This window comes from Podarcis pityusensis (assembly GCF_964106645.2).
Source record: "Podarcis pityusensis genome assembly, chromosome: 6".
NCBI lineage: Eukaryota > Metazoa > Chordata > Lepidosauria > Squamata > Lacertidae > Podarcis > Podarcis pityusensis.
Window position 1 is genome coordinate 70,457,474 of NC_138030.1, and position 25,006 is coordinate 70,482,479.

A 25,006-nucleotide genomic window follows, 5' to 3' on the forward strand; every position below is an offset into this window, starting at 1 on the left:
AGCTAAAGTTGCACATACTTTGATCCTTAGACGACACATTGCCACTTTTAGTACACATAGGAGGAAATGCCTCTTCGAAGATAGCATTTGCTACCTGCAGGTTTTTTTAAGTATAGTAATTAATATTAATTATGAAAAAAATCACTTGAGATAAAATCTGCTTAAATCTGTTAATTGTGGAGGCACCTTTATATTCAAAATGTTTTTAATTGATTCATCTAACCCAGGGGTCTGCAACCTTTAAGACAAAAAGAGCCACTTGGACCCATTTCCGAAGGGAAAAAAACTGGGAGCCGCAAAACCATTGCGACATTTAAAGCATGCGCGCCGCTGCCCTCCGATCTGACAGCGGGCGGGAAGGTGACGTCGGGACGGTGCGTGACCAACGCACGCACCGCCCCCATGCGACGTCACAGCCAGTACAGCGCCCGCCACAGTGGGGAGTGTCAGGGCGCACAATGTGCCTCCTCCCCTCGCTAGTATCTGCCCCGGAGACGCGGCAAAGGTGTAAAAGAGCCACATGCGGCTCCGGAGCCGTGGGTTGCAGACCCCTGATCTAACCAATTAGCATCCTTACGTCAGCTGCTCTTGTGATGGAGAGGCCAGAGATATCATCAGCAAACACAACTCAAGGGAAAGCACACATACCAAAATCAACCACCAATAGGTTCTTCTAAAACTAATGAAATGAAAATACTTCCAACGATGTTTGGATGTTGATCACATCCAAAGGTCAAAAGAAAAATGTTGTTTACAAGCTGAACTGTATGTTCAGATCATGGTCCATAACAACACAATTAAAATATACCAGGGAATTACATTGGTTGATTACTGTAGGGATTTGGAAAAAGAAATAGAAAAAATAATAACGAACCAGCCAGTCTAGTGTTTGCAGACAGTATGAAACACAGATATCTTAAACTAGTGTTAACACAAAAGTTCTGTAATGCTTTCTTGGCAGCTAGCATACGTTTAACTTCTGTGGAAGCATAAAAACAGAAGAATGAGGAAAAGAGAAGCTTAGCAAAGCTTTCTTCCAAAAATAAAAGAGAGAGGGAACTCCTCAAAACCGCAGTCAGCACAAAGCAGCTGGGAGTGCTAAAGCTGAACATTTCCAGTGCCATGTAGGCCTCGACTCTTGGTCTTATAGACTGTGTAAAAGCTTTTCCATTTTGTCTAACGCTCCTCTCAAATGTAAGACACCAATTTTCTCTGATTAGAGATGGCTGTTTGAGCTCTTCGTGTACAAGAGCCAAAAAAATCTATGGAGACCATAAAGTCTCTTCGTAAAAGTTATTATTATAGCAAACAACATTTGAAGTTTCCAACTAACTAATCAGCATTTTGGCAGGGATCTGAGTGAATAGCAATAAACTAGAGCAGCGAGGGTTGTGACAGTATATTTTACTAGGGAGAAATGTGAACATACTTCCCGATCACAGATATTTGTACCCAAATAAATGGCTGAAATGTTGACATAACATCAACATTAATATCAACATGTGTCATTGGACTTGGACAATGATTGCAATCAAAGTTGCTGCTGCAGGAGAGGTGCTTTTTCTAGGTCTTAGGGCTTGGGAGAAAGTCATAGTCTACATAAGACGTATTTAGAGTTGATAGGCGTTCTAGCAGAAACTTGGGACGTAGTCATACAAAAATTTCAACCAATGGCGACCATGTTTTAAAGCAGCATCTGCCAACTTCTAAGCAAGTCATAAGGACCAGCCTGTTGGATCAGGCCAATGACCCATCTAGTCCAGCATCTTGTTCTCACAGTGGCCAACTAGATGCCTGTGGGAAACCTGCAAGCAAGACCTCAGCACAAGAGCAGCACTCTTCTCTTCTGAGGTTTCCAGCAAATGGTATTCAGAAGCATACAGCTGCAAATCATGGAGGCAGACCATAGCTGTCATAAGTAATAGCCACTGATAGTCTTCTCCTCCATGGATTTTGTCTAAACCTCTTTTAAAGCCATCCAAGTTGATGGACATCACTGCCTTCTGTGGGAGCAAACTCCATAGTTTAACCAAGCATTGCATGAAGAAGTCCCTTTTTAAAAATCTGTCATGAAATCTTCCAACATTCAGCTTTATTGGATATCAATGAGCTTTAGTGAAAAATAAAAAAGTCCCAAATGCTGCAACCTTTCCTCATGGGTTGCCCTTTTCTGAATCTTCTCCAGCTCTACAGTATCAGTTTGGATGTGAAGTGACAAGAACTCCACACAGTATTCCAAATGCAGTCACACCAATAGCTTTGCCTAACAGCATTATGATATTGGCAGTTTTATTTTTAATTCTGTTCCTAAAGATCCCCAGCATGAAATTTGCATTTTTCACAGCTGTGGAACACTAAGTCGACATCTTCATTGAGCTGTCCACTTTGACCCCAAAGTCTTGTTCCTGGTAAGTCACCACCAGTTCAGACCCCATTAGAATACATGTGAAGTTAATAAATTTTTGCTCCAACATACATCACTACACACTTGTTTATACTGAACTGCATTTGCCATTTGACCGCCCACTCAGTTTGGAGTGGTCCTTTTGGACCTCTTCACAATCTCTTTTTGTCTGAATGACCCTGAACAATTTAGTATGATGAACAAATGTAGCCATGTCACTGCTCATTCCTAACTCTAGATCGTTAAAAAATATAGGCCACAGCACTGGTCTTTGGGTACTCCACTTTTTTGCATCCTTCCATTCAGAGAACTGTCCATTTACAGTATTCCTACGGTTTGCTTCCTGCTACTTAAGCAATTCCTGATCCACAAGAGGACTTGTCCTCTTACTACATGGCTGCTAAGCTTACTCAGGTGTCTTTGGTGAGGTACCTGAAACTCCAAGCACACTATGTCAACCGGATCACCTCTCTCTATATGCTTGCTGAAGACCTCTCATAGGTTCGTAAGACAGGACTTGCCCTTGCATAATCCATGCTGACTCTGTTTCAGCAAAGCTTGTTCTTCACCATGGCCTAGGTGGTCCACATGCATGCTGACACCATACATTCAGTTCATCTTTTGGCATTTGATTGCAACCACTTGAAAATTCAAAGTCCCTTTGAGGCAGCTTCAGAGAGTACCCTCAAAATTTAGTGGACTCTGTGCCACTGGACCCTCCCAACTGACCTTTATCAAGATACAACTAGCATTACCTTGGTTTCCCTATCCACACTGGATCCAGTGTTCCAGAAGCCTATCCAAGAAGAAGCAGGAAGAAGCTGCTGAGAACAAGGTGTTTTGTCACCTGAACCCAACTCTGTTACAGTTCTGATAGCGCTGTCTGTTTATGATTCAATGTGTTAGTCATTCAGCCACAAAGCAAGGATACTAGATCATGGCTGGGGAAACCACATTCTTGCCCTTGTTCTAGACAGCCTGTTTTAGTTAGAGTCCAAAATTATTGGTAACAGTAGATTAGGAAATGCTAATACCTGCATCAGAGAATTTAGGATTCAGGCTTATAGCTCCCTTGCACAATCATCTTACTGCTGTCTTCATCATCCATGAATGATGAAGAGATCTAGCCCTGCCTATGACTAGGTAGCCAAAGACTCACAGTCTCAGTTGTAAGCTGAACACTGACCATGCCTAGAACAGCATCAGAAAGTCTATGGAGTCTCCCTTCTGGCTTCAGGGATCCCTTGATAAGGGAAGTGTGAAAACAAATGAGGCAGGATCTGTTCCTACAAACTCCTGCCTATTTTTTTACCCTTGCTTCCTTCATACATCCAACTGGTAGGATCCAACAGCTGTGCCTATTTTTCTTCCATTTTCTTCTACTGTGCTTTTGAAAGAGAACTATACAATTGTATTTTAAAGAGCAGCAAGTTTACCTACGTCAAGATCTAAAAGATTTCTCAGAGACCGACCTCTGAATAAAAGTTATTTGAAGCAAATGGATAGTGACTTCAAAGAAAGAAAGAAAAGTTACACTTTTTCTAAGCAAGGAATACTGATATTATCCTGCACTCTGAAAGAGCTTACAACAGTACTTCACATATGCTTACCTTTGGGCCTTCAGGGCCATTCAAACCAGGAACACCAATATCCCCTGGAAAACCCTAGAAATCAAGAAATAAATAACGCTTTTATTCTGCTTATTCAGTTCTAAAATCCAACAGGTCTATGGAGAAAATGTTGGTGTGGGTGATGCGAGAAACACTTTACTAATTTCACATTTTCTAGATCAAGTTAATACAATAATTTATTTATTATATTATTTATTTATCTGATGATAACATAATTTATATCAAACAATTCACTCTTAGACATAAATACCTATGAAATGTAAAAGTCACCCTGCAAATCTTTTCACATTCTGTTCCCCAGCCCATAATTGTAATGGTTTCTTCTATTTTGCTACAAGAGAGAAACCAACCTACCTCAAAAGACTCAAAACGACTTTAAACGCTTAACTGCTCTGCCACATTATGCGAGCCATTTGCAAAGCTATTGAAAATAACAATTTGAGAAATGAAAATGTTCCTTCAAAGAATCTGTAGATTTTGCATTTTTAATAGTTTGTAAAGTTCTGTGGCAGGTTAAAGGTAAAGGGACCCCTGACCATTAGGTCCGGTCATGGATGTCTCTGGGGTTGCAGCGCTCATCTCGCTTTACTGGCCAAGGGAGCTGGCATACAGCTTCCGGGTCATGTGGCCAGCATGACTAAGCCGCTTCTGGCGAACCAGAACAGAGCACAGAAACACCATTTGCCTTCCCGCCAGAGCAGTACCTATTTATCTCCTTGCACTCTGACATGCTTTCGAACTGCTAGGTTGGCAGGAGCAGGGACCGAGCAACGGGAGCTCACCCCGTCGCGCGGATTCAAACCGCCGACCTTCTGATCGGCAAGTCCTAGGCTCTGTGGTTTATCCCACAGCGCCACCTGCGTCCCCTGTGGCAGGTTAAAGGTAAAGGTACCCCTGCCCGTACGGGCCAGTCGTGTCCGACTCTAGGGTTGCGCGCTCATCTTGCTCAAGAGGCCGGGGGCCAGCGCTGTCCGGAGACACTTCCGGGTCACGTGGCCAGCGTGACAAAGCGGCATCTGGCGAGCCAGCACCAGCGCCGCACACGGAAACGCCGTTTACCTTCCCGCTATAAAGCGGTACCTATTTATCTACTTGCACTTAGGGGTGCTTTCGAACTGCTAGGTGGGCAGGAGTGGGACCGAACGACGGGAGCTCCCCGCCGCGGAGATTCGAACCGCCGACCTTACGATCAGCAAGTCCTAGGCACTGAGGTTTTACCCACAGCGCGACCCGCGTCCCTTAGGCACAAGTAAAAGGAAGGAACTACTTTGAGGAACAAACTTATCTCCAATGCTGTTTTTGTTTTTTTAAAAAATATTTTATTAAGGATTTTCTTGTTTTACAGAAGTGTAGTGCCTCGGTTTTTTTTCCCATGTAACATTTTTACAAATCCGTTTCATTTGTTGAGGCATTAGGGGGAGAAGGAAAAAAAAGAAAGAAAAAAGAAAGGGGGGTGGAGAGAGGGAAGATGGATAGGGGTGGGGTCGGGTGGCGGTGTTTCTATTATGTTTAATGTATGTAGAGTTTGGTGTCAGCATTGCTTGTGTTGTTCACTTGTGTTCCTTTGGTGGTGAGAGAGGTTGGGGTTGGCCTAGGGTGTGATTGTTTGCTTGTGATTGGCTGTGGTGATCTTTGTTTTCGTGTGTGAGTGAGGTGGGTGGGTGTTTTGGATCAGGTTAGCCATATTGATTTGTATGCTGTTGGTGGATTATTGTCATTGTCCTGTTGGGCTGTGTATGTGATAAAGGGGAGCCATACCGGGGTGAAGGCGTCTTCTTCTGTTTGTCCCCGTGTCAGTTTCAGTTTATTAGTTAATTTTTCTAGTTGGGCTGTTTCCCATACTATTTGGTACCATTGGTCCATGCTTACTCCTGACAGGTCTCTCCAGTGTCTGGTTATGGTGTTTCTGGCTGCTGAGAGCAGGTGGGTTATGAGTTCTTTGTGGTGTAAATGGGCATTGTTGTCTTGGAAGATGTTTAGTAGGGCCAATTCTGGGGTGATGTCTATTACTTGCTTAGTTATTTTACATATTTCTTGTATGGCTGTTGTCCAGAATAGTTGGATTTTGGGACACTCCCACCACATGTGGAGGTATGTGCCTGTGGAGGTGCACCCTCTCCAGCATTTTGGTGAGGTTCCTGGGTGTATTAGCGCTAGTTTCCTTGGTGTTAGGTACCACCTGTAGGTGAGTTTCAGTGTGAGTTCTTTTCTTTTCGTTGATATGGATTTAAAGGGGGGTTTAGACCACATTCTGGTCCATTGAGTGGGGTTAATCTCATAGCCTATGTCATTCTCCCATTGTTTTTTGATTGCGTCTAGGGGATTTGCGGGATTATGGAGTAGTATTTTGTATATTGCGGATACCGTCCCTTTACCGTTTCCCTTTGTTGTTAGGAGGAGGTTTTCGAAGGTTGTCAGGGGCCTAGTTGCTGCTGATTTTACTGTTGGGTTGTTTAAGAGGGCATGTAGTTGGTGTTGTGTTAACCAGGGCATTTGGGTGTCTTCTAGTTTGTCTTGTATTTCTTGTGTTGACAAGGGTTTGTTATTTTTATAAAAGTCTATTAGGCGATATAAGCCTTTGGTTCGCCAGGTTTTTATCTTGAGGTTTTGTGCTGCATGGTGGAATAATGGGTGGTACGCCAGGGGGATTAGTGGGGCTGGGGCTGGGGATTGTTTGCCTATTTGTGTTTTCCATGCTTTGAGCATGGTCTGTGTGTACCTGTTAAGTGTTGTGGGAATTTTCTTTAGTTTGTTTGGGAGGAGTGGGTATGTTGTGGTGCAGGTGTTTTCAATTGTGTCCCTCTCTAGGTGTACCCATTGTTTTGTCTCATCTTCTAGTATATATGGGATTATATGGCGTATTTGGTTGGCATTGTAATATGCTTCTATGTTGGGGATTCCCCATCCTCCTTCTGAGGTGGGGAGGTGCAGGTATTTGGGGCTTATTCTTGGTTTTTTATGTGAGAACATGAAAGAGTGTAGTTTTCTCTGCCAACTGCGAAGTTGGGTTGAGGGGATCCAGATTGGGAGGGTTTGGAATAGGTAGGTTAGTTTTGGGAGTGTGATCATTTTGATCGTGGCTATTTTGTCTGAGAGAGTGAAGTTCATGTTATTCCATCTCTTTAGGTCTTTGTTAATTTGTCGCCACAGGGGCTTGTAGTTGTGGAGGTACAATTTATTGAGGTTTCTGGTTATTTGTACCCCTAGGTATCTGAACTTGGTGTGGCAAAGTTTTATTTTGGTGACCTTCGTGAGTTCTTTTTGGGTGTGAGGAGGGGTGTTGAAGCACATAGCTTCTGACTTTGTAAAATTTACCTGTAGGCCCGACACCATTGCAAATGTGTTGAGTTCTCTGATTAGGGAGGTTGCTGTGCTTATGGGGTCTGGTGTTGTGACCATTAGGTCATCTGCAAAGAGCCCTAATTTATAGGTTCTGCCTTTTATTTCCACTCCCTTGATGTCTGTGGCTGCTCGGATGCGGATTGCTAGGGGTTCCAGAGCCAGGATAAATAAGAAGGGAGACAGTGGGCATCCTTGTTTCGTGCCTCTTTGGATAGCTATAGTGTTAGAATCCATATTGTTAGTTCTGCATTTTGCTGAGGCTTCGGAGTATATTTGTTTGAGGATTTGTAGGAAGTTGGGGCCGAATTTCATGTTAGTTAGTACTGCTAGTATGTATTTCCACTCCAAGCAATCAAAGGCTTTGAGGATGTCTAGGGACATAATTGTCAATGGGAGTTTGGTTGCCTTGCTGTGTTCGATCAGGTTCAGTAGTTTCCTGATGGGGTCTGTTATATTGCGGCCAGGGACAAAGCCAGTCTGGTCTGGGGCTATTAACTTGTGTAGGAAGATTTTTAGGCGGTTGGCCAAGATTGATGTGAATATCTTGTAGTCTTGGTTTATTAATGAGATTGGGCGGTATGATTCTACTTTGAGGCTGTCTTTTAGTGGTTTTGGGATGGAGACTATTTTGGAGTGGGTCCAGGTTTTGGGGATGGGGCCCACTTTTATGATGTCGTTGAATAGGCGGGTCATGTAGGGCATCAAGGGTTCTTTGAATTTCTTATAGAATTCTGCTGTGAAGCCGTCTGGGCCTGGGGCTTTGTGTGGTTTCAGGTTTTTGAGGACCGCATCTATTTCCTCTGGGGTGATAGGGCTGTCCATGAATTCCTGTTCCTCATCAGTTAGGGTAGGCATGGTCAGTCCTGCTAGAAATGTTCTGATTTCCTTCTCTGGTGGGTTATGGGAGGTGTATAGGTTGGAGTAGAATTCTGCAAATTCTGAGGTTATTTCTTCGGGGGAGAATGTTATGTTGCAGTCTTTTTTGGTGATGCAGTGTATTCTTGTTTTGCTGTTTTTCTAGAAAAAGAGGTGCCAGAACTCACCATGAACATCCCCTTGTTCTGTGAAAATGGCAATGACGCCCACCTGAGAGGAGTTGGAACTGAGTTCCACTGAGTTTTGACTGAAAAAAGGCCCTGGTTAGCTCCACCCTTTCCTTTTTTGTTCACAAGCCACCTCAAGTTTATCATCTACTATCTTCCTCTGCAGAACCAACAGCTCTGTTATAGGAAACATGGGATGCCTCCTTCAACCTTGGGTGAGACCACTGATGTTCTATAGATCAGCAGCAGTGACTGGCAACAAACGTTTCAGATGGATATTTTTCTTAGTTCTACTTGGATTGAACCTAGGAACTTTTGCAGGCAAATCACGTGCCCTGTTACTTTAGTAAAAGGTGACAGATTTATACATTCTGAAGCAAAACCAAGAGTATATGCTCTAATACAGTGCTATGGCCGTTTTGTATAAATACAAAATATCTCAACGTTCTAGGAGCTCCAAACCACAGAAGAATCAGTGAAATTTCAGAATGGTAACGCAACTGCTTTGTGTCTAAACAAACATCAGCTAATTTCCCCATTAACTAAATAAAGCGTAACACACACACCGCCTAAAAACCATTGCTTGAAATAATCCAAAGAGCTGTTTAGGCTCACATGTTAGCCTAGCTGAGTGTTTGCTTTTCTTTGAACAGCAGGCCTCTTATGTCATAACAAGATGCTTTAAAAACTTCCCTCAGTTTTAAAAGTGGTTCGTACTGTGGCATTTAAAAGGACAGAGGAAGGTACTGTTTGAGGAAAAACAAATCTAAAGCCTCCAAGTGTATGTGTATAACTGTTATAATCCTAATTTCAGTCACTGCTTTTCTGCAAGTCTTTATTTTCACTTCTGCAAGTCAACATTAAAATATTCCATTAATGTACATGTCATTAATTTTACTAGAGCTGCTCTGCAAAAGAAAATCTTCAGGTGTTCTGAATGTCAAACACAAAACTTAAGCGATGCTAGCACATTTCTGTTGGAAATATGAAATCCCCGGAACACGTCGTGTTTCTTGTGACCAGGTCTGGAATTAATGAAAAGTTCATACAGTGGTACCTCGGGTTAAGAACTTAATTCGTTCCGGAGGTCTGTTCTTAACCTGAAACTGTTCTTAAGCTGAAGCACCACTTTAGCTAATGGGGCCTCCCGCTGCCGCCATACTGCCAGAGCACAATTTCTGTTCTCATCCTGAAGCAAAGTTCTTAACCCAAGGTACTATTTCTGGGTTAGTGGAGTCTGTAACCTGAAGCATATGTAACCTGAAGCGTATGTAACCCGAGGTACCACTGTATATCCAATAATGGTTATATTCAAAATCCCCCATGCTATGCAGTTCTGTCACTGTAGCTGCATGGAGGAAATAATATACAGTGGTATATTATCACGCACATTCGCAACCCGCAGCGTTCGCAACCCGCAGCACTGCATCTGCACGTGACACGATTCGGCATTTCTGCGCATGTGCGTGACATCATTTTGCGCTTCTGCGCATGCGCTGAAAACCGGAAGTAACCCGTTCCAGCGCAGTCCACAGCCTGAAAATGCGCAACCCGCAGCGTTCGCAACCTGAGGTATGACTGTATAGTGGCCAGATGTCTCTTATTTTAAGAGTATGTGTCTAATTTCAGATAACTGAAACTGAACTGCTCCATAGCTCCCTTGGTGTCTCTTATGATTGGAATTTCCACCTGGCAACCCTGAAATAACAAGCCTTGCTTTGGAAATATAGGTCGAAGCACCTTAATTAATTAAATTACTCTTGGCCAAAGGCACTTGAGAATCAAGAGATTCAAAGCACTCTCATGTTGCAGGAAATTATGCAGAAGCACTGATAGCTAACTACCAGCTGTTATGAGGTTGGGTTTTTTTTAAATATAAGTAATAGTAAACAGAAGTTATTGGATACCCCAGTGCTTACAGCATTGTCTGCAGAACCTCAAAACGTCACAGTTTGAGATGAAACATGGCTTGAAAGTAGACTTTTGGGAGCATGATCAGGGATTCGTGCGTAATAAATTTGCATTTTGCTGCCACCAAAGCATGATTCAAATCAAATGTGCCCCTTTTCCTTTGTAATTCCCAAGCTCTGTGCACAAAACATATGGCAGCCAACTCCCATATGGCTGACTGTCCTGAAAAAAATTAAGTGCGCAATTTCAGATCAAAACAATTTATGGATACAATGAAGTATCTATTGAAAGAAATGACTTATGTTTTCTTTACTCCAGATGCAGTCTGGAGTAAAGCCCCTTGAGGAAACAATAAATTCTGCTTTGAAAGAAGTTTGCAATGCAGGGACTTCCCCACCGAAGGGGGAAGAACCCCACGAAGACACAGAGAAGTTCAGTCTGCCGGAGTTGGCAAGGAATCCTTTTTCCATACACAGGATAGTGGTTTCAATCAGATGGCTTTCCAATGGAGATAATAGTAACAATGCTCCATTTTCCATTTTCACAGCAAAAATAAAAATAAAGTCTTTAAACTCAGATTCAAAAATATACTGTAGCTAGGCCCAAGAGAATGGGTGCGCCTGTTGGGATTATTATTTTTTTACTTCTCCCTCTCCCTGCTTTCGGTCAGCTGACCCTCATTACCCACCACCGAACACAAGCTACATGAGAAAATGCTTGTTGAAGTACACTGTAGTTTGCTATGCAACACAAGCCTTAGATTATATTTATGAGCCTTAGATTATAGTTATGAACTTTTGAACGTATTTCTGCAATACAGCGGAAGCTCAGTTTTTGAACGTACAGTGGTACCTCAGGTTACATATGCTTCAGGTTACATATGCTTCAGGTTACAGACTCCGCTAACCCAGAAATAGTGCTTCAGGTTAAGAACTTTGCTTCAGGATGAGAACAGAAATTGCACAGTGGTGGTGCGGCGGCAGCAGGAGGCCCCATTAGCTAAAGTGGTGCTCCAGGTTAAGAACAGTTTCAGGTTAAGAATGGACCTCCAGAACGAATTAAGTACTTAACCCGAGGTACCACTGTAATCCGTTCTGGAAGATGGTTTGACTTCCAAAACGTTCGAAAACCAAGGATCAATGGGCGGTCAGCAAAATCCATTGAAAAAATGGAAAAACATGCAGCAGAAGCCATTTAACTTTCGAGGCGTGTTTAAAAATGGAAGCAATTATCGTATTTTTCTGTGTATAAAACGCCCTCGTGTATAAGACGCCCCCCTATTTTGGGGGACTCAAAATTAAGAAAATGCACTATACACTATCTGTGTATAAGATGACCCCTTATTTTAAACTTCAAAAATTTAGGAAAAATATATAGTCTTATACATGGAAAAATACAATACTTCCGGGTTTTTGGCGTTTGGGTTCCGAATCATTCGTCAACAGAGACGTTTGAGAACTGAGGTTGTAATGCAGCAATGTATTAACCAAATCTGACACCTGGTTAAGGCAAATAAACCAGTTTTAAAGGGTTTTCTTCTTCTAAACAACTTATTGGCTCTTAAGCAATTACGTTTCTAACTTAAATATATTTATGTATTGCAAAACATGAGGATCTTAAAAGGATCCCAACTTACCAGATTAGAGCCAAACTGTATATCCTGCTTTCCAAGCAGGTACTGAATAACATCTGCATTAAACGAAGAATCAGCAATGGCTATTTACTTATTACATGTATACACCTCCTTTCTTCTGGGGCATCCAAAGTTCCCAAGTGGTCTCCCATTCAGGCACTGACCAAATCCAGCCCTTCTCAGCTTCGGTACAGTTACTGCATCATGAGCCAAATCAGCCACCCTTCATGCATGAGCAGCGAAAGCTTGGCCTAATTGTGCTGTTTTCAGTGCAAAAGAGGATGCATTATTTACTTCTTTAAATAGTTCCTTACCTCAGGTCCAAGAGGTCCCAGTGGTCCCCGGGGTCCTGGATCTCCTGTTTTACCCTAAAATTAGAGCATCCATTATAAATTCAGGTTTTTCTGATTAGTTCTGCATAAGACGTTTCCTATTTCTTAACAAAAACGTACATCTGAACAATTATCAGAAGAAAAGTTTATATCTATCTATCTTGATTTTAAGGGTTTCATGGTGAATTTGTGATTAAAATAATGTCAATGCATGCATATTGGAAAATATAACTAGGATGCATCATATTCCTGCAATTCGAAAAACAGTTCGGTTCCTGTCACATAACCCCCCCCCCCTTTTTGGACTGTCCTTTCTCTTATATGAATCAAATAGGTTAATGGTTTCATATCCATTGGGTTCTTATTTTGCTCAATCAATTAGATTCTGTAGGTGTTTCTCTTTCTCCCTGGTTTCTTCTTGTTATTAATTTGGTCAGAAAGAATTCCACCCCCCACCCCCCATTTACGGCAAAGGTAAAGGGACCCCTGACCATTAGGTCCAGTCGTGACTGACTCTGGGGTTGCGGCGCTCATCTCACTTTATTGGCCGAGGGAGCCAGCGTACAGCTTCTGGGTCATGTGGCCAGCATGACGAAGCCGCTTCTGGTGAACCAGAGCAGCACACAGAAACGGCGTTTACCTTCCCGCCGGAGCGGTACCTAGTTATCTACTTGCACTTTGACATGCTTTCGAACTGCTAGGTTGGCAGGAGCAGGGACAGAGCAATGGGAGCTCACCCTGTCACAGGGATTCGAACCACTGACCTTCTGATTGGCAAGTCCTAGGCTCTGTGGTTTAACCCACAGCGCCACCTGCATCCCTCCCCCCCCCCCATTTACATTCTTCAAATTTATAAACAATCCTTGGTTGCTTGAAATAAGAAACACGTATAACCAGTATCTGGACTTTAGATTATAAAAGCTGAACATTTGAAAATGCTCCCCAACCACATACACAACCCAAATATATTTATTTATTTCCTTACTTCTTATAAATAACATGCATTGAATGGCAATGTGCCAGATAAGATTTGGTCAGCAACCCTTTTAGATATTATTGGATACCAAACTCAAATGAATGCTACTACTTTCAAAGTGCAAATGAACTTAAGGCATACCGGGGGTCCTGGTTTTCCTCTGATTCCTGGTGGTCCCGGCAAACCAGCTGTACCCTTTGAGAAATACAGTTAAGAGTGGCCAGAATTTAAGTGAAAATTATGGCAGCACATTCCCATTAAAAATAGGAGGGAGGAGATGGTTTTATAAATTATCTGTCAGAGGACTTGTTATGCTTCCATTTTGGGGATAAAGCATTCCCATAGAAGTATAGGAAAGTCCTATCCAGATACATCTTAACCCTGCAACTCAGCTAAAATAATGATTATTTTGCTTGTGCCCATAAATATTTTGCATTACAAAGCTACGTGGGGGCTGAAAAGAATAAAAGACAGACATTTACATTTAATTCTTTTTCTTTCTTTCTTTTTGCCACTGCTGCAAAACATTTTCTTTGAAAACCAATCCACCTAGATGGGTTTTAAAGCAAAACAAAAAAACCTGCGTCCCTCCTGTTAATTATCCTTCCCCATTCTGTCAGAGAAACATAGGTTGCTTCCAGACAACCTGTTAATTGAGCAATCATCCTGATTTGTCTGCGCAAAGTTTGCAGGGAGCTTATCTAGAGGACATACGGGGAAGGGGAGAACGTTCTGTTGAGCAAGGAAAAATCCTAATGAAACGTTAGCCTTAGCACTATGTTGAATTCCGCCAAGGATGCTGTTTTCCAGAAGGCAGCAATATACCCTTTGGAATCAATCTGCCTCAAAAAATATCACAGGCAAAATTCTCCCTGGGCCCGAATACAGTGATTGAAGGCATCCATAGCAAGGTCTTATGCATGGCATGCCCACGGGCAGTCCTGAACACAGAATGCCGAGTGGGTGGGGATACCAAACACCGATTTAGACCAGTGCCTGGGCGTGGGTGACTTATACAGCCAGGGAGAGGATCAGAGGGAAGTCAGAGATGAGGTCTTCCCTCTGGTCTGCCCCCCAGGTCATGCCCCCAAGCTCACCCACGATTGGATGAAACCATGAGCGAGCCCCAGCAGTCAGTGCAGCCAGAGGAAGAGGAAGTGACATCGGCAGAGCTGAGAATGAGTTATTTGGATACCACCCATGACTGATAAACACAACAGTGCAGAACATAAGACCACTCTGTATAGGCATTCACAAATCAATAACAAGCGTAGATTTAAAGTGTAGCACATTTCCAAGAAGACTAAGGCTTATAGAAATTGGTCAAAACAGAGCTGTTATGAGTTACCTTGTCTCCTGGGTATCCCAGCTCCCCCATCTCTCCTGAAATGCCTTGTTCGCCCTAAACAATGTATTAGTATATTCAGAAACATTGGGGGGGGGGGGGGGGAGAGAGAGAAGGGACACTTTAATAGAAAGTTTTATAAAGTCCAACAGACATAGAAATGTGTCAGTATGGCTTGTTATTCACAGCCCAAGTGCATTGCACTGCTGCACAAATGAGTATGATTTCAGAGCCTCTAATGGCTAAAACAGGTCTCAGCATTTGATGAGATTATTCACAGTAGTAATAGCTACAGCAGCAGGAAGTGTGTGTTGGCGCAGATTCTTAGCTCTGAGCAGCTTGTACAAAACAAAGCAGCGGGTAAAATGCAGAACCTTATTGCAGGTGCTTTTTCCCCAAAAAAAAGAAAAGTAAGAAAGGGTTCTTTGTAGAATCACATTAGGAGGTGTAGATAAGGTTCAAAGTTAAAAGAGCACCAATAATGAAACTATTTAGATCACCTTATCACCTTTCAATCCAGGTTGCCCCATACTCCCTGGAAGACCCTACACAGAAGAAAGATAAAAGAAATTACAAAACACAATTGTTCAACTGTCTGGCAAAAAAGGGCTTTCAGCAAAACACTTGGGTATGAGCTACGAAACACTGTACCAGAGGTCCAGGAATCCCGGGTGCGCCAGATGGTCCGGCTGGTCCTACAACACCCTAAAAGACAATAAGGAACATGACTGCTCTGTGTGTTTACTCTTAAAAGGGAACTAAGGCATACAGAGAGCTTGTATAACAGGAGTATCTAACATATGCCTTTGGCCTACAAATCCTGTCAGTCCCAGTCAGCACGGCTAATAACCAGGGAAGATGTGGGTTGTAGTCCAACAACACCTGGAAAACAACATGTTGGCCACCTCTGTCAATAGAGTGTATTTGCTGCTTAGAGTGTTTTTGGTACCTATCCCCCCATGCCCTGAGCAGAATTACTAAAACAACAAGCTCAGTTTGCTGGAAGAAGGGGAGGGGATGGGTACATACATCCATATGCAGTGGCCTTGCCCCATTATTCAGTCTTTCAAGTCTTTATTAAATAAGCCTATCTTACATTCCAAATGTAATCTATGGACCCAGTAATGGCCCCCCCCCCCTTATTTGATAATTCAGAAGCAGAGTTTTCCAATAAAGAACTACTTTGATTCCTTTGGTTCGCAGCTGCCAGGCTTATAGTGGCCAGACAATGGAAGTCGGCTACAGGGGGCATGTAAGACTATTGGTACGGCATCCGAAAACGAAGGACAACTTTTCTAAAGTTTGGCATCCATTTACTGAATGTATTAAAGTAAAGGAAAAGCCTTCTTCTCATGAAAAAAAAAAAAACATTCTGGGATAATATGCCAATAAAGGACAATTGTCTGGAACTATAATGCTGTTTTTTAGAATAGTACCACTCCCTCCTCTCTTCTCTCTTCTCATAGCCTTCCTTTCTTCCCCTCATCTTGCTTTGGCAGTTTCTCTTTATTGTTGTTATTTTTGCTTTTTGTGTATCAGAAAATGAAAACAATTACAAAATAAATAAATAATGACCAACACTTTGAACTAAGCTCAAAATACGACATGGAGTTAGTGAAGTTGGTAAAAAACAACAACACAGTTGAATGTTTTCGTTTCGTTTCTTTTTTATTAAAAAAAAACTGGCCTTGGTCTGAAGTGTAGCTGCAGCATTTTGTACTAGCTGAAATTTCAGAACACACTTCAAAGACAGCCCCAAGTACAGCCTGTAACAGCAAACTAGCCTTGATAAAATTAAAGTATGAGTGACCCAGGTCGTGTCCTCTTTCTGCAGTGGCCGCTGGGACACAAGCTTATGTTATACCAAAGCTCAGCACAGCCAAAATACAGTTTTTCCAGAGGTACTCGTAGGCTATGAACCTGATTCTTCAAGGGTACTGCAACCCTGTCCAAAATAGGCTGTATCTCTATGCTACATCAACCATCCTACCAACAAGAGCATTTCTGTATTGTCTCAGTCTCAGCTTGCTCTCCTACATCTGATTTCATACATCAGTTCAGGATCTGAATGTTTTGGAGGGCTAGCTTTCTAAATACAAGGCTTTCATAGGGAACACTGGGAACATATAGAACTTTTAGAACAATTTAAAGTGGGTCACTTCTGAATAACTCATACCTCGTGATTATTATGAGGGTGTAGATCAACTCTGAGTAATCATCCGGGCCAAAACTCCTCTGAAGAGTGGGTTGTGTCTCAGCACAGGCAAAGGGAAGAATGCCACTTAAATGGATTGTGTATTTTTCAAAATAGAAATGGACTAAGTAAACCAACAGTAAAGTAAGTAAATATTCCCCTGAAAATGAGTGTATATAACTTTTTTTAAAAGCCTTTTTTTACTTCAGGTTTTGAAGCAGACATTTGGACTAGATTGCTCTGATGTGTAATTGACCCTTTCATTTAAATGTGCATACATGTTCTGTCGCATCATTTATTCCTAGAAATCAAAAGCAGTCACCATACCATTAGTCTTAGTATTTTCTGGCAAAGTCCACCTTGGTTTCGTTTCCAGTTATAGTTTTTTTTTGGAGTTTGTTTGGGTCTTTTTTTAAACAGTAGAATATTGGGACCTTATTTTAACCACAACTTGGAACTGATTTCATCACTGATTTCACTGGGACTTGCTTCCAAGCAAGTGTGCTTAGGATCTCAGCCATAGCCTGGAAGCCTTGATCTGGCAATGGCTAAATGTACTTTTGTCTAGAAACAGCCAAGCCAATGTTGATGTTATGGAAATATCCATATGGCAAAGTCCTGCGCCGACTTGAAAGCCATCTGAAACTATTCCAGCTATAAGAAAGAGAAAATAACTTAGGCCCGGTGTGTTGATCTAGAGTAGACTCACATGTGAGCTTGGATGGAAACAAAGGCTTTCTACAAGCACAGAATGGGAATATGTTTCCACTGAAGGGAAAAAATACTTGTGCTACTTGCTCCTTAGCAACATCCAAGAAAAACACATTAAAAAAAATCTGTTTTAGGAAGCAAAATAAAAGAATGCTGTGAAGAATCAAAATTATGGCACTGAAAGGCAGATCATGTAACATGATGACTAAAGAATACAAGCGTGGCTGTGCACAAGAACTCATTTTGCTACTTAGAAAGTAAGAAAAGAGACTACTTTTAATTTGTAAGGAGCTTTGTCAAAAGTCTGAGCAGCCTTTACGAACTCAAACGTAAACAATATACTTGAATCAACATCCTATTATTTTTGTATCGCTGCGTATGTTTCAGGATGACCAAACAGCATACATGAACAAATTTGCAACAAATGTGCAGCTGTTTTTGCCACTGATGTGAAATGGCTACGGATCTTGTGCACGAAAAGAGTTTCTGGCTGAGAGAGCATCTTTTCACATAACTAAACATGCAGTGGAGCTTTCCACTGTCTTTCTCAAATGCATTAAGATGCAAAAAGACTTTTGCAATCAAGAATCAAATTTTAAAAGCTGCTTCTAATGGCAGAGCAGTTAATTTTGTCCGGGGGCCAGAGACAGAGCACATAAGTTTGGCAGTGAACCAGCACTGCCAGATGCTACACATGTGCTATAGCCTTGCACTCTGATAAGCACATACTCCTATCATGCGTCTGCCTGGGTGGTTGTGGTACAGAGGACGGGGTGGTTGGCCACAAAATGCCAACACAATCCCTCCCTCCTTATTGATTGCTTGATGCATGTTTCCTCTGGAGAGAATTAGCATTGCCATGCTTCTGTGTAGGTGGCTCATGTTTTCAGTTACATGCTAAAAGACTGCAGCTCACTTCTTCCTATTCAGTAAACAGCATATAAGCATATATCTCCAAGCCATGTTTTCTCTATTCCAACCCATTTAAGCACTGGTATTTTTCCTGGAATTAAAAAAGAAAGAAAGCTTCTCTAATAAACATGCATAGTTTGTGTTGCAGCATGACCTACTTTGCTCTTTATTTCAAGTTCATTCATCCTGGCTGCAAACCTCCTCCACCCCACAACCTTTTGCTTTCTGTTCCATTTCTGTCTTGCCACAGCTCCCATTCAGCCAAATCTGCCATTGTGTACAGTTTCAGCAGGAAGAACTAACACTCAAGCACAAGCCCTAGTGTTACAGCACAGGTTGCCACAATTCAATCACAACAGTTATAAGATCACAACAAAGTTAAAATGACTACAGATCAGGGCAGCCATGTACAAGTTGCATGTACATTAGTGAACTACAGAAGGTTTGTTTATAAAGGTTTGTGCAAATCACTATCCCTAAAATCCTCTCAATATTTAGCAGAAACTTCTGTGAATGCATGGCACAGCACCCATGAGTAATTAATTGAACTTTTGAAAAAAGGTCTATGGGATGAAACATATCTACTCACTCGAAGTCCAGGAAATCCAGGAGGACCAACACCACCAACAATTCCCTTTGAAAAATTAAAAAAAATGGGCGTAAAACAATTAGAATTGCATGTTTCTAAGCAAAAGTTCAGATGGTGACAAATACAGGGCACAGGTTGCAGGATATGAGTTCGGCATAGGGAAAAAGAATGTAAGAGCCCCGTTGGATCAGAACTGTGGCCAGATGGCTACAAGATGCTCACAACATCCAGAGGCATGCTGCCTCTGTTCCTGCAGGTGACAGACAGCACTCATGATCACAAGCAGCTGATTCTTCATGAATCTGTGTAATGACCATGCAAAGCAGAGGGTTGGCTCCCAGCTCCCCAATGGGGATCTCCCATAATAAGGGATTAAGAGAGTCTGCCTTTTAACAGCAGACCCAGCTTCGGGGGGCTGCTGCTTGGCAACGCTCACAGGTTTCCTAAGGAGCCCACCGGGACTGGTCCATGCTTGTAAGTAGTTCAGGCCAACACCCTGTGGACAGACCCCAGCACATGGGCAAGGGGCCTTGGACTGCAAGTGAGCTGCATGGATGGGACCTGCCCTGTACCATACAGCCACCCAGGTTGCTGTAACCCAAAATAAAAATTGTGGCCTTGTCTCCGTGACATTTCTTGCTCTGACACCCCACCTTTCATGCATCTGGGCACATGATTTTTGTGGCAGCAAATTCCAGACTCTGTGCAAAAAGTTGCTTTGCTCTGTCTTTCCATTTATATGCTGCTTTATCTGTTCAGTATGCAACGGAATCGAGGTTATTGATTCACATATTTCCATTTTGCAGCTCTGAGGATTCGCTGTTAATGTGTGAAATATACCATTCTATTTATTTATCGTCATGCAGACCACTGCTGCACTCAAGGATCTGTGATGGTGGTAGTTTACCTGTAGGGGGGGCTGACAATTCTGCTGCACAGTTACGATAATTCCTACTTCACAATCAACATTCTTTTTCAAATAATGGTGATAGTTCACATTCACTGTAAGTGTTCAAAGCATTCCACACACACCCTTCCACCACCCTGCAGGAAAAACCAATAGTATTATTCCCATATGGCAGATGATTGACGTGGGGCGTGTTTTAGAGGGGGACTTAATAAGATCCAAAAGGATTAAAGTTGAAGCGTGATTCGAACCGGGGACTTCTTGATTTGCAGTCTCAAGTGCTATTAAGCCACAAAGAACCACAGAGAGGGTTTTTGTTTTGTTTTGTTTGTTTTCTCTGTTCATGTCAGTCATTGGCACTTTAAACAGCTACTCAGGTGGCCAAATCTGTATCATGGATTTGGTATACCCTCATTTCCAGTTCTTATTTTTAAAATGGTGATGTAGAAAGGCAACTATACATAAAACTATTCTTTAGACAAGCATTTGCTCTATTATAGCAGAACACATGGGGCAGAGGAGAGCATATGGCAAGGGTTGCCAATGTTTTGGGCATGTGGGCACATTTGCAAATGGTACAGTGGTACCTCGAGTTAAGTACTTAATTCGTTCCGGAGGTCCGTTCTTAACCTGAAACTGTTCTTAACCTGAGGTACCACTTTAGCTAATGGGGCCTCCTGCTGCCGCCGCGCTGCCAGAGCACGATTTCTGTTCTCATCCTGAAGCAAAGTTCTTAACCTGAGGCACTATTTCTGGATTAGCGGAGTCTGTAACCTGAAGCGTCTGCAACCCGAGGTACCACTGTACAAGGAGAGATCTGTAGTTGCCTTTATCTGTGTCTTATCCAAAGTGCTGGTTATACGTATGACATCTAGGTATGTTTCAAACATAGGTTTCTCTTCATTACCAGCTGCTCAAGTTCTAATGTCAGAGTTTGGAGGAAACCTGCATTAGCTCCTGAGCCATCCCACATTTTTCCTATAGTAGGTGCAATAACTATCTTATTAGCATCTGCAACCCTCCCCACCGCAGCAGCTGCAGGTTTGGCAGCTTGCCTGAACCAACCCTGCGGGGCAGGCTTGACTGGTTGTTCGATAGCAGCAGCTGTCACAGACAATTAGAAGGAACTCCTTTGCAAACGGATTTATTGACTTTTCTTCCTTCTTCTTCTATATAAACGTTCTCAGTTGCACTGAATAGTTTTTGTGTGTGTGTCTCTCTCTCTTTCTTGGAATCCAGGTTCTGCCAAGTTTGATTCTATAATTAAACTGTTTATTCTGCAGCAGCATTTGCAAAATATTTTATCTGAGCATTTATAAAGAAGCAGCTGCTAGCAGTTAGCTCAGGCTTCTCACACGGCCGAAGGTCCAAGGTATTTTCTTTACTTACTTTACGAACCCCACAACAAACTAATTCTGATATAAGCAATTATTAAGAGGCCCCCATAAAATGCTCTGGCGGTGTCCGGCGCTTGCAGCATCCCAGACTACAAACTCAGATTGCTGTGAATTCCTAGTCATCCAGGACAACATTCTTCATAAGTCCTAGTTCAAGTGTTCAGCTGTTACAGAGCTGCAGTGGCTGGTTTGGTGGAGCCGAGTGACAGAGATGCCCTCCCAACATCAGCACTGCTGCACCTTCCCATGTGTGGGACCGAAGCGGGGCAACACTGAGGTCAGGCAGTGGCAGGAGTGGCGGATTGGCTCTGCAATGATGCCGCGATCAGGAGCGTGGGTCCACAGCTCCACAACAGCAGTTACTGTTATAAGGGTCTATCATGAATATAACCAAGGAACCACTTGCCTTCTTTCTGATGACATCCGTAAGAAGTAAAATGTTTGACCTAATCTGTCTATCTGTATTATTATTATTATTATTATTATTATTAATAATAATAATAATAATACAGTCAAGGGAGGCCCTGATTTGGACTGGGACTGCAACATAAGAGAAAAGGGACAAATACATCCACATAATATTCTTCTCCTGAAGAAAAACACTGCCATTCACCTTCAGCAGTTGTGTAGCTTTCAGATGCTTAAAATACTCTGCACACAGACTCATTACACAAATTTGCATATGCTAATATATATATATATGCACATACGTGGAAATTTAGGATGAGAGGAAAAATGAACTCTGGCTACCAGGGCTATCTCTGAGCTATGCAATGCCAGCAGGATTTTCTGAGCCTGGTACACTGTATGTGAACTGGACCTTCCTAGGAATTTCTGGACCCCTAAGAACTGCTGCTCACAGACATATTAAAGCGGAAATAAGTGCCTCTGGGCAAATTAAGATGATGGGTGGCTGGGATCACACTAGCACTGCTCTTTGCAGTGTGCATGTTCGTAAAGTTGTTGTTGTTGTTGTTGTTGTTGTTAATGTGTTTCATAAAAGCAGGGGGAAAGACATGAGATGTGGGGCACAAAACAAAACACCTTGGGCCTTCTGGACCATTCCTGAACAATGCCCCTGGCATTTGGAGGGGGGGGGGGATTCTGCTATTTGCATCCCCAGTAGTACACCCGTGTCCCCTCCACAAGGCACATAGCAAAAAAAATAAGAATAAGAATGGCATGAGGAGCAAGGTGAAGTTCCCTTTCTCCTCCCATATTGCATGCCAATCACTCCAAGGCTGTTATTAGGTTAAAGATACACAAACACAATCATGCATTTAACTTGGCGTTTAGCTTGACCTTAAAATGTCGTTCTGAAAACACAGGGACCTAGGATGCTCAATCTCTCCAACCCAGATACTGAGAGAGGTTAACCTCATATTAGGTAAATGGAACCTCTTATAGATAGGAATGTGTTATAATCCTGAAGCAACGCCTCTTACAGGTTGTCAGACACTGAATAAGCTCGAAAATTCCATCTTATTGTTTTCTGTCGCATGACATCATACTTACAGGACTTCCATCAGGACCAGGGGGGCCTCTATTTCCAATGTCACCTGGTAATCCCTAGTTAAAACATCACCAATAGTTTTGTTAGGAGTCACAGCATATATGAGTGCATATTTAACATTATATGTTGAGAGTAAGCTTGGGGGGGGGGCCTTGCTCTTAGGAATCTTCAAACCAAATAGTGTTTGGGGGTTATTCATTGATTTACTAATTTAGTCTCTTATCGGCTTTCCAGCTCTAACAGCCTGATTCCCACATAAAGAACTTAAGAGCCCCAGCATATCAGGCCATCTTGTCTAATCCTGTTCTCACAGTAGCCAATCAGATGCCTGTGGGAGACCTGCGAGCAAGACCTGAACACAACAGGACTCTCCTCTCCTGTGGTTTCCAGCCACTGCTATTCAGAAGCATGCAGCCTATGACGCCTCTGATCGCCTTATCCCCCATGAGTTTGCCTAATACTCTTTTAAAGCCGTCCAGATTTGTGGCTACCACTTCTTCTTGTGAGAGCAAATTCCATAGTTTTAACTATGCACTATGTGAATAAGCACTTTCTGCCGTCTGGCTTGAACCTTTCAACATTCAGCTTCATTGGCCCTTGATGTCAGCATTTCAAAGCAGAGAAGTTTCTCCCTAGCCACTTCTTCCACATGAAGCATAATTTTATATCCCTCTGCTCCCTTGTGCTCACCGTTTTTCTAGACTTTAAACCCCTAAACGTTGCCACCTTTCCTCACAGGGGAGTTCTACAACTGCTTGATCGTTTGGGTTGCCCTTTGACAAACTTTTTTCAGCTCTGCCGTATCATTTTTGAGGTGAGGAAAACCAGAACTATACGCAAGTAGGGTTGCACCACAGATTTGAACAACAGCATTATGATATAGGCATTTTCCCCCACAAAAAACCTTTTCCTAACGACCCCCAATGTTGAATTAATCTTTTTTCACAGCTGCTGCACACTGAGTCAACACCATCAGGCTGGCAGCTTCCAATGATGACTTGCATGGACTGCTACCACATTTTCTGCCTCACAGTGGTGGAGCTTCATGCTCCAGCACTGGGGGGGGGGTGGAGAGCAGGTGGGGACGGGGCTGGCACGAGTCCTGGGGGTGTGGCTTGCCACCCCCAGGGGTGTGACACACATTCTGGGGGCATGGCGCACCGCCCGCAGAGGCATGGCACGTGTCCTGGGGATGTGGTGCACCGCCCGCAAGGGCGTGGCACCCAGTGTGGGCGGGGGGGGGCAGCCACGATGGCACCCCACAAGGATCATGCTGCCGGGGGCGGTGCGCTCCCCCTGCACCCCTCTTCCTCCGCCAGTGCCCCCACATCCACATGTTCAAAATTGGAATGGGGTTCCTCCTCATGTGGAGGAGCACTACATGAGTGGTTCTCCTTCTGATGTAACTTGAATGCACAAACCTTATTTCGGTGCATTGAGGGGGTTGCATGAATCCTCCTCAAGTGTATAGTCTTCAAGAGTAATCAAACAATCCGCATACATGCATGAACAAGCAACCCATGCATATTATATCCGTTTGTGCCACACTGACCTCACCACTGCCTCACCTCTTCCCCTCTACCTCCTGGTAACCAGTAGTGACTCAACCAACTAGAGGTCAGGTGACTGCCAAACCACAGCATTTGCTACTGGAAGCAAGTGGTGAAGTAGGAACTCCTTTTTGAGTGTTTCTCTGGATAAATATCTGTATCCTTATTGTGTTAATGACCCCCTGGGAACCAACTTTTACCGTGACAGCAATCGGTCAACCACTGCAACTCCACGCCATGCCAATTTAAAACAAGTCAGCATTATATATAAAAAAGCAAGACAAAACAAAGCTAAGAACAGAACAGAGCACGATTCTATTCATACTGCTATGAACTGCTACAGCAAGGCAATTCTTTAATTCTCAAATATCGGTCGGTGTTGTTTTAAATCCAACACTGTTCAGAAAACTGAGAAGTCCTAAAAATCAGGATCCAAAGAATTACATTGCTAGCTCTGCGTTCCCAGGGGTGCTTTCAAGTTGTGTTCCTTGAACGATACTCTACTATAGCCATTCTCTTTTGACACCTGAGGCTGCTTTCAAAAGCAGTATCTGATAAGGCATGGCAGCAAAGAGACAGTCCTCTGCTAAAAAATTATTACAATAACAGTCCAAAA

The 25,006-nt window shown here is 42.8% G+C and overlaps 1 protein-coding gene across 1 annotated transcript in view; it reads right to left on the minus strand.

The window, feature by feature from the left end:
- The window catches only part of COL24A1 (collagen type XXIV alpha 1 chain), a 331,774-nt gene that overhangs the window by 86,446 nt on the left and 220,322 nt on the right, over positions 1-25,006 (minus strand). Inside the window, exons 14-21 of the mRNA XM_081008493.1 lie at positions 22,843-22,896; positions 19,024-19,068; positions 15,269-15,322; positions 15,118-15,162; positions 14,621-14,674; positions 13,414-13,467; positions 12,279-12,332; positions 4,015-4,068 (exon numbers count right to left, since the gene is read on the minus strand). Coding sequence (XP_080864619.1) covers positions 4,015-4,068; positions 12,279-12,332; positions 13,414-13,467; positions 14,621-14,674; positions 15,118-15,162; positions 15,269-15,322; positions 19,024-19,068; positions 22,843-22,896 — 414 coding nt within the window. The remainder of the gene's footprint in view (positions 1-4,014; positions 4,069-12,278; positions 12,333-13,413; positions 13,468-14,620; positions 14,675-15,117; positions 15,163-15,268; positions 15,323-19,023; positions 19,069-22,842; positions 22,897-25,006) is intronic.